The sequence below is a fragment of the Manis pentadactyla genome, chromosome 4, assembly GCF_030020395.1.
Source record: "Manis pentadactyla isolate mManPen7 chromosome 4, mManPen7.hap1, whole genome shotgun sequence".
Classification (NCBI taxonomy): Eukaryota; Metazoa; Chordata; class Mammalia; order Pholidota; family Manidae; genus Manis; species Manis pentadactyla.
In genome coordinates this window covers 23,841,052-23,851,315 of record NC_080022.1, presented here as the reverse complement: position 1 = coordinate 23,851,315, position 10,264 = coordinate 23,841,052, and the positions used below count along the sequence as shown (strand labels likewise).

Genomic DNA, 10,264 nt, shown 5'->3' with positions numbered 1-10,264 from the left:
GAGTCAAGAGGCTCAATCTAAATAGGCATTTAAGACTATTATTCAATGTGATGATAGTGACCCATAGGAAAAAATATAAATACAAAAAAGAACAAGTGGGAGGAGAAAAGGGGAAAGAGTGGTTAATGAAATCACCACAGCAGGGAGTCAGTAAATACTGGTACCTTTAAAAAATCAAGTAATAAGAGTATGAGAGTATATTATTCACCATTATGAAAGGATTAAAAAAAGAAAACGACAATAAACGTGAAAAGAAAGAAAAGCTTGCTCTCAAGGGTTGTGAAATGAGGAGACGTTTTAAAATTTTAATTTCTAACGTTCGTATTGGGCTTGGATGTGCATTTTTATCTATATGAATTATATTTTTATATTTTGTACATATTTTTATATTAGTATTAAAATAAAAAATAATTAGGCAAAAATCTAGATCTGATTCTGATATTTCTTTAGAGGTTCAGGCACTTTCAGTAACTCCCCATTGTCCTAGAATCAAGTTTAAACTCTTAGACGATTCAAGGCCCTTTCCACTCCCGGACCTCTCGCGGACCCTGCTCAGAAGACCGAGGGATTGGTAACTCCTCCGGGAAGCCCTCTCGAGGGAGAGCACGCCCCCTGTCGGTGCCTGGACGCTAGCACGCCGGGGGTGCCGCCCTTTGTGCGTCAGCTGGGACTCCGCCCCCACCTCGCACTTGGGGCTCTCCGCCTCACGTGATCCCCAGCCCCTGCCCCGCTCTGGGGAGGAAGCTTGAAAGGGGAAGCCCAGGGACCCAGGTGAGACCTTGTGGTGGGCTGGAGCCGGGTTCCCTGACAAGACATCAGGCCTGGGATCCCGGCTGGGGTGTCTAACCGATTGGGATCACGTGAGCAGGACAGAGTGCTGTGGGAATTAACCTCATTCAGTGTCTTCAACTTGCGGAGTGGTTTAGAGCTGGACTTTCACCTGGAGAGAGAATCCCGGCTCTTCCACTCCTATCTGCCTGTCCTTTGGCGAGTCACTAAATGTCTCTGTATCTCAGTTTTCTCACCTGTGGCTTCCAGCATGAAATGAAGTAATGCACATAAGTAATTCATTAACAAATGGTAGTTGTTATTGCATCCCATTTAAGCAAAAGTGTAAACCATCAAGGATGGGAGGAACTTAAGGGTTGCAGGAGCTCAATCCTGTTTGGTGGCATGCCTCCTCCCTCCCCTGGGGCTCCAGGTCCTGCTGGGGTGCTGCCTCCCTGTGGCCTCCAGGCCTCAAAACTGCAGGGTCCTGGGGCACCTCCTGGAAGGGAGGCTGCCTCCCAGGTTCCCACTGGCCTGGTGTCCTGAATGGGCTGGCAAGTCAGACTCGGTGATGAAGTCTCACTGGGTGATGAAGTCTCCTTTCCATCTCCTCATGGGGCCTGTGGTTCTGCTTTTGTCCCCTGTAGGTGGACAGATATGTCTCAGGAGGGGGCTCCAGAAGGCTCCAGCACAGAGAACCTTGTTCTCAGTCCCCAGCGCAGCTGTGGGCTTTTCCAGGGGGTCGAGGAAGAAGCCAGCTTCAAGTCAGGCCAGATACCAGACCTGCCAGGGGTGAGCTCTGGGGCCCAAGGTTGGGCTGGCAGCAGGAAGTGGGTCCTCAAGGAAGAGATTCATTGAGGCACCAGTTCCCAGGCTGGGGATGCTTCTGGGGCCAGCCTCAAGGCAGAGGCCTGGTGGGGGTCTTGGACCTGCAAGCTAGGGGACAAAGCCAGAATTCAGTGCCTGGCCTCAGTCTCCATATCCAGCTGCCCACAGTGCCTACTCAGGGGAGGGCTCAGGCCTCCAAGAGGCTCCAGATTTCTCTGTACAACATCTCAGCTGAAAGGAATCTTTCTAGAATCTCTGTGGGCCTCCGAGAAAGAGCCATGGTTGTCAGGGAGAGGCCAGCAGGGACAGAGAAGACAGGCTGCCCTGGGCTCAGAGAGGCTGGAGAAGATGGGAGGAGTTCTCCAGGGTGTGACGGGAGAAGGCCCACCGTCAGCAGAGGGGAAGCCCGGAAACCCCCAAAAGGGACCTGCCATCCTCACCAGGCCCAGCCCCTATGGGGACAAGAAGGAAAAGCAGGAAGTGTGAGGCCTATTCAGATGGTGGGAGGCAGCTGGTGGCTTCCTGCAGCTTGGCCCGGGCCCTGGTGGGGACATCCCCCAGTACGTGGGAAGTTCCCAATGAGGTGCTGACCTGGAATCTTTGGGAGGCCTTTATAGGCCACTTTCTCCCAAGGACACCAGTCTGGGCCTGGAGATTAAGGTGGAAGTTGTGTGAGTTGTGCCTCAAGGATTGAGAAGGTAGAATATTTTCCTGCTGCTGGGGATGGGGCCCAGTCTAGCAGCCCCTGTGCCCCTGTTGGGTCCCCACTGCCTGTTGGAGGAGAGTCCCTCAGGCCAGCTGCCCAGAATCTTCCACAGGGCCCTGCATTATGCCTGGGAGCGTCTGGAAAGGCTTCCACAGAGCAGCAAGAAGCTGAGCACACAGCGGAGGCTGGTGGTGATCGTGGCCCTGCAGCCTCACACAACCAGGAGGAGCTGGAGGTCAAGGCTCAGCCAGCATCCAGGGGGAGGCTGGGGCGAGGATTTGCTGCTCCCATGGACACTGCTGCCATCTCCCCAGAGCCCACAGCCGGCAAGGCTCATTCAGGCCCCTCCACGGAGCTTAGAAGATCCAAGCGTGCTAAGAGGTTGAGGAGGGGCCTAGCTCTCCTTGCCCAGGACCAGGGCACAGACAGAAGCTCAGACGACTCGAGCCAGAGACAGCCAGAGCAATCCAGCCCAGGAGGCTGCCCCACACTAGTAAGTTCAGTCTGAGAGGTTGGGATGGGAAGGGCTGGGTCAGTCTCTCAATACCATGCTTGGCAGTGGCATTAAATAGACGTAAGCTAGATGGGTTCTTTTTTTTAAATTTTTTATTTTTTAGGTATCATTAATCTACAATTACATGAGGAACATTATGTTTACTAGACACCCCCCATCACCAAGACCCCCCCACATACCCCATTACAGTCTCTGTCCATCAGCGTAGTAAGATGCTATAGAGTCACTACTTGTCTTCTCTGTGTTGTACAGCCCTCCCCATGCCCCCCCTCATTATACATGCTAATCATAATGCCCCCTTTCTTCCTGCCCCCCTTATCCCTCTCTTCCCACCCATCCTTCCCAGTCCCTTTCTCTTTGGTAACTGTTAGTCCATTCCTGGGTTCTGTGAGTCTGCTGCTGTTTTGTTCCTTCAGTTTTCTTTTGTTCTTATACTCCACAGATAAGTGAAATCATTTGGTATTTGTCTTTCTCCTCCTGGCTTATTTCACTGAGCATAATACCCTCTAGCTCTATCCATGTTGTGGCAAATGGTGGGATTTGTTTTCTTCTTATGGCTGAATAATATTCCATTGTGTATATGTACCACCTCTTCTTTATCCATTCATCTACTGATGGACACTTAGGTTGCTTCCACTTCTTGGCTATTGTACATAGTGCTGTGATAAACATAGGGGTGCATCTGTCTTTTTCAAACTGGGCTGCTGCATTCTTAGGGTAAATTCATAGGAGTGGAATTCCTGGGTCAAATGGTATTTCTGTTTAGAGTTTTTTGAGGAACCTCCATACTGCTTTCCACAATGGTTGAACTAATTTACATTCCCACTAGCAGTCTAGGAGGGTTCCCCTTTCTCCACAACCTTGCCAACATTTGTTGTTGTTTGTCTTTTGGATGGTGGCGATCCTTACTGGTGTGAGGTGATATCTCATTGTGGTTTTAATTTGCATTTCTCTGATGAGTAGCAATGTGGAGCATCTTTCCACGTGCCTGTTGGCCATCTGAATTTCTTCTTTGGAGAACTGTCTGTTCATCTCCTCTGACCATTTTTTTATTGGATTATTTGCTTTTTGTTTGTTGAGGTGTGTGAGCTCTTTATATATTTTGGATGTCAACCCTTTATCGGATCTGTCATTTATGAATATATTCTCCCATACTGTAGGATGTCTTTTTGTTCTACTGATGGTGTCCTTTGCTGTACAGAAGCTTTTCAGCTTGATATAGTCCCACTTGTTCATTTTTGCTTTTGTTTCCCTTGCCCGGGCAGATATGTTCATGAAGAAGTCACTCATGTTTATGTCCAAGAGATTTTTGCCTATGTTTTTTTCTAAGAGTTTTATGGTTTCATGACTTACATTCAGGTCTTTGATCCATTTTGAATTTACTTTTGTGTATGGGGTTAGACAATAATCCAGTTTCATTTCTTACATGTAGCTGTCCAGTTTTGCCAACACCAGCTGTTGAAGAGGCTGTCGTTTCCCCATTGTATATCCAGGGCTCCTTTATTGTAAATTAATTGACCATATATGTTTGGGTTTATATCTGGGTTCTCTATTCTGTTCCACTGGTCCATGGGTCTGTTCTTGTGCCAGTACCAAATTGTCTTGATTACTGTGGCTTTGTAGTAGAGCTTGAAGTTGGGGAGCGAGATCCCTTCTGCTTTATTCTTCCTTCTCGGGATTGCTTTGGCTATTCGGGGTCTTTGGTGGTTCCATATGAATTTTAAAACTATTTGTTCCAGTTCGTTGAAAAATGCTGTTGGTAATTTGATAGAGATTGCATTGAATCTATAGATTGCTTTAGGCAGGATGGCCATTTTGACAGTATTAATTCTTCCTAGCCAAGAGCATGGGATGAGTTTCCATTTGTTAGTGTCCTCTTTAATTTCTCTTAAAGAGTGTCTTGTAGTTTTCAGGGTATAGGTCTTTCACTTCCTTGGTTAGGTTTATTCCTAGGTATTTTATTCTTTTTGATGCAATTGTGAATGGAATTGTTTTCCTGATTTCTCTTTCTGCTAGTTTATCTTTAGTGTAAAGGAAAGCAACAGATTTCTGTGTATTAATTTTGTATCCTGCAACTTTGCTGAATTCCGATATTTGTTCTAGTAGTTTTGGAGTGGAGTCTTTAGGGTTTTTTATGTACAATATCATGTCATCTGCAAATAGTGACAGTTTGACTTCTTCTTTACCAATCTGGATGCCTTGTATTTCTTTGTTTTGTCTGATTGCCATGGCTAGGACCTCTAGTACTATGTTGAATAACAGTGGGGAGAGTGGGCATCCCTGTCTTGTTCCCGATCTTAGAGGAAAAGCTTTTAGCTTCTCGCTGTTAAGTATGATGTTGGCTGTGGGTTTGTCATATATGTCCTTTATTATGTTGAGGTACTTGCCCTCTATACCCATTTTGTTGAGAGTTTTTATCATGAATGGATGTTGAATTTTGTCGAATGCTTTTTCAGCATTTATGGAGATGATCATGTGGTTTTTGTCCTTCTTTTTGTTGATGTGGTGGATGATGTTGATGGATTTTTGAATGTTGTACCATCCTTGCATCCCTGGGATGAATCCCACATGATGATCATTGTGTATGATCTTCTTGATGTATTTTTGAATTCGGTTTGCTAATATTTTGTTGAGTATTTTTGCATCTATGTTCTTCAGGGATATTGGTCTGTAATTTTCTTTTTTTGTGGTGTCTTTGCCTGGTTTTGGTATTAGGGTGATGCTGGCTTCATAGAATGAGTTTGGAAGTATTCACTCCTCTTCTATTTTTTGGAAAACTTTAAGGAGAATGGTTATTATGTCTTCTCTGTATGTCTGAAAAATTCAGCAGTAAATCCATCTGGACTGGGGGTTTTATTCTTGGGTAGTTTTTAAATTACCAATTAATTTTTTTTGCTGGTAATTGGTCTGTTCAGATTTTCTGTTTCTTCCTGGGTCAGTCTTGGAAGGTTGTATTTTTCTAGGAAGTTGTCCATTTCTTCTAGATTTTCCAGCTTGTTAGCATATAGATTCTCATTAGATGGGTTCTTGATGAACATTGTCCCTTACACCCATTTTATACATGAGTAAACCAAGGCCCAGCAAGTCAGGAAAAATAAACTGCATTTACTGACGTCTTGTGAGGGCTCATCATCTTTTGGAGTCGGTGAGTCTTGTGTTCAAACCTTGCCTCTGCTGCTTCCTAGCTGAGTGGCCTTGGAATATGTTTGAACCTCTCCTGGCTTCCTTGTGTGTAAAAAAGGGAATACTAATTCCAGTCTAACGGGACTGTTTTAAGGATTAAATGAGACGATGGTGTAAAATAATGTGCCTTGAACAGCATAAGGCACAAGGTGAATTACTTAATTTATGTTAAATTTGCATTTCCTTCCATGTTGACAATAGCCCTATAAAATGGGCACTAGCTCCTTATTTCCAGATAGGGAAGGTTAGGCTCAGGGAAGTTAGCAAACTCCTCCACACTCACAGGGAGGGCTTCGGTGCCTGGCCATGTTCCCTGTATTCACTCCTTCCCTTCCATTGTTTCTTGCCTATTATAATTGTCATTTTATTTATAAACATAGCTAATATGTTTGTGCATCAAAGGCAGAAGATAGCACTGCCTATTTTCAGTGTATATTTCTCACATGGCTGAGTTTGTATCACATTGATTGAGTATATATTATGTGCTAGGTACTTTTGATTTAATCCTCACATGAAGCCCAGAGAGGTAAGGTAACAGTCCTAAGTCACACAGCTGGTAAAGGACAGAGCCAGGATATAAGCCCAGGCACTGCTTGCTCGTGCCGCTTCCCCATTGGCATCTTGGTAGTACTGGTAGCCTGCTTGCCATGTGCTATACTAAGCCCCTTATCTTCAGTCTTCCTAGTGAACTTATGAGGTAGATGCTTTTGATATGTACCCATTTTACTGATGTGTCACTGAGGCTCCAAGAAGGGAGATGACAAGTTCCAGGCCAAACAGCAAGTTAATAGAACATAGGAACTCATGAGCTACCTGTGTGAACTCCCACCACTGAGTACTATAATTATATTAGAATTCTATTACATTATCTTTGTAAATATCACACAAAAACATTAATTTTTAATTAAAAAAACTAATTGTGTTTATCATGGAAAATAAAGAAAAAATAAAAATCCCCATAATGCCAACATTCAGAGCTATCGCTTGCTGACCTTTTGGTATATGTCCTTTTTCCATCTTTTTCCTATGCATATATTTCTTTTCTTCACCAAGAAATGGGATCCTGTGTGTCAAATTTTATAATTTGATTTTTTTGGTATTTAAAAAACTCACAATTAATTTATTACCACATGCCTTCTGGCTGCACTGCACTTGTCTGGCGATGAACACTGTTACCACTTAGCATCCTTCCAGGCTCCTTGGTGTGAACTTGTATTCATATACAAACATCTAGATATTGCACCTTCTTTTTTTTTATTTTGGTATCATTAGTATACAATTACATGAGCAACATTGTGATTACTAGATTCCCCCCATTATCAAGTCCCCCCCACATACCCCATTACAATCACTGTCCATCAGCATAGTAAGATGCTATAGAGTCACTACTTGTCTTCTCTGTGCTATAAGGCCTTCCCGTGCCCCACCTACATTATGTGTGCTAATTGTAATACCCCTTGTTCCCCTTCTCCCTCCCTTCCCACCCACCCCCACCCCCATCCCCAGTCCCTTTCCCTTTGACAACTGTTAGTCCATACTTGGGTTCTGAGTCTGCTGCTGTTTTGCTCCTTCAGTTTTTGCTTTGTTCTTATGCTCCGCAGATGAGTGAAATCATTTGATACTTGTCTTTCTCCGCCTGGCTTATTTCACTGAGCATAATACCCTCTAGCTCCATCCATGTTGTTGCAAATGGTAGGATTTGTTTTCTTCTTACGGCTGAATAATATTCCATTGTGTATATGTACCACCTCTTCTTTATCCATTCATCTACTGATGGACACTTAGGTTGCTTCCATTTCTTGGCTATTGTAAATAGTGCTGTGATAAACATAGGGGTGCATATGTCTTTTTCAAAACTGTGCTCCTGCATTCTTAGGGTAAATTCCTAGGAGTAGAATTCCTGGGTCAAATGGTATTTCTATTTTGAGTTTTCTGAGGAACCTCCATACTGCTTTTCACAATGGTTGAACTAATTTACATTCCCACCAGCAGTGTAGGAGGGTTCCCCTTTCTCCACAGCCTAGCCAGCATTTGTTGTTCCTATTGCACCTTCTTATATATAAATAGGCTTGTACTCTGCCCCATTGTTTGGGGACTTGTACTTTATTTTTCAAGTGCTATAGTATTTGAAGATCTTTCTGAGCTGGTACATACTCTTCTGTCAAATCTGTGCTTTCCCTGAAACCTGCACCGTAGCAGTCCACAGACAGATTTGTCAGCCACAGTGGCTGGCAGGACTAGAGGATGGCTGGGACTTCCTTTTCTCACTTCCCGCTGCTGCATGAAGTTCAGAGCATGAAACCTGGAGGCCGGCAGACCAGCATTCAATCCTGGCTTTGCCGCTATCTGAATGACCTAGGCAAGTGGCTTCACCTTTCTGAGCATAATTTCCTCATCTGCAAAATGGGGATATTAAAAGTACTTAGAGCAGTGGTGAGGAAATGAGATGATATGTGTTTGGCATTTAGCCCAGGGCCTGGTACAAGATAAACACTCACAAGTGTTACCTGTTGTTGACATATACAATTGTGTGCTGCTCTAAGTAATGCTGGGGTGAACATCCCTGTGCATCTGGCTTCTTCCCATTTCAGATGATTTATTTGGGCCAGATGCCCAGAATTGGGATTCCTGGGTCTGCAGCACTTTGAGGGGTGTGTTGGAGCCTGGTGGGGGAGCCAGGTGCCCACCTGCCTTGCCTGGAAGCAGCCCCCACTGCTTTCTCCTCCAGGCCCCATCCTTGACTTGGCAGCACAGGACTCAAACAACCCGTTGCCATGGCAACTAGTGCCAGCTGCAGGAGAAAAATTTAGACTAAGCTGTGACAGGGACCAGTGAGTGGTTGTGGCTAGGGCCAAGTGGGGTGTGGGCAGGCGTGAGCAGTGTCCAGCCTGTCTGGGGACCCTTTCAGGGCCTTCCTGTCATCTGGCTGTGCCAGAGGCACACAGATGGGTGGAAGATCAGGCTCTGCTTCTCATTACAGGGTGACTTTAGGTGAGAGATTCTCTTCTCTGAATCGTAGTTGCCTTTTCTATGAAATGGGGCAATCAACTGAGCCCCAGAACTGCTGGGAGTCTGATACAAGAGGTTGGTTGTATTCCTCTGGGTTGAAATAGAGACTCATGGAGGGATAGGGAGGTGGGTTGAAACACCATTCTGTCTGCCCTGAGTGCCACCATGGCCAGTGAGGTCTGGTGCTGCTCCGTGGATGAGATAGCGGGGTACGTGGGGAAGCCCCCTGCTCTGTTCATCCAGTTGGGGAGTCAGACAGCTCCTCTGGAGCCACCCAGGCTCCCAGGCTCAGGTGCCCTTTCTGCAGCTGCAAAGTGTCAGGAGGTGTGTGAGGAGGAGCATGTCTTCCCAGCAGATGGGCAGCCTAAGAGTCGCTCTTTTCCTCGAGTGCTTATTGTATACCAGGAGCCTCCCATATGTCATCATCTCGTATTTAATCCTCACGACAGCATTAAAAATCATTGTTAATACTCCTGCTTTACTGATTAAGAAAACTGGGATTCAGAGAAGTTAAGTGACTCAGTCAAGGTCACACAGCAAGTAAATGGTGGAGTCAGGATTGAAATCCAGGCCTGTTCAACTTCAGAGTCTGTGCTCTGAGCCAGGCTACCAAGGCCTGGCTAAGATGTTGGATTTTTATGGGGCTTTATTATAATTCGTTTAAAAGGCAGGGAGGCTCAAACAAGTAACCAGAGAGTCGAGATATAGACTGAGGCCCAGCAGACCCTGGATAACCAGAGGGCAACCAAGTCATCCCTGGGATACGGTAGGGCAGAGGAGGGGGCTGTCTGAGCTGGGCCTGGGCAAAGGCCAGTAGGTTCATCAGGCAGAGAAGGTAGGAAGCGCCTACCAGGAAGGAGGCAGAGGTTCAGAGTCAGGAGGCAGCTTGGAGTGTTACAGGACTGGGGCAGTAGGTTGGGTGGGGTCAAGAGGGAGGAGTGCGGTGGAAGAGATCAGCAGGGACATCACTGCTTGAATGAAGATGGGGAGACAGAAGTATGGTCAAGATTCAGGAGGCAATCGATCTCTCCAGGGTAGGAGCCAAGAAATCCTAACATCAGTATTTACAGAGCAAGCTCGCTGTGTTTCAGGCACTGTTTGGAGAGCCTTGAATGTCGCTAATGTTCTTTCAACGCAATGAGGTCGATATGGGTATTATCCCCATGTTACTGGTGAGAAGACTGAGGCACGGAGAGATTCGGTAACTTTCCCAAGATAGTGCTTAAGTGTTAGCATCAAGTACCCCATTCTGTGAA

At 45.6% G+C, this 10,264-nt stretch overlaps 1 protein-coding gene across 1 annotated transcript in view; it reads left to right on the top strand.

Annotated features, from left to right (window-relative positions):
* The first annotated feature begins 698 nt into the window (after positions 1 to 698).
* Positions 699 to 10,264, top strand: part of SPOCD1 (SPOC domain containing 1) — a 28,048-nt gene continuing 18,482 nt past the window's right edge. The window contains 3 exon segments of the mRNA XM_057499937.1: positions 699 to 771; positions 1,416 to 1,542; positions 2,415 to 2,795. Coding sequence (XP_057355920.1) covers positions 1,426 to 1,542; positions 2,415 to 2,795 — 498 coding nt within the window. The 5' untranslated portion in view covers positions 699 to 771; positions 1,416 to 1,425.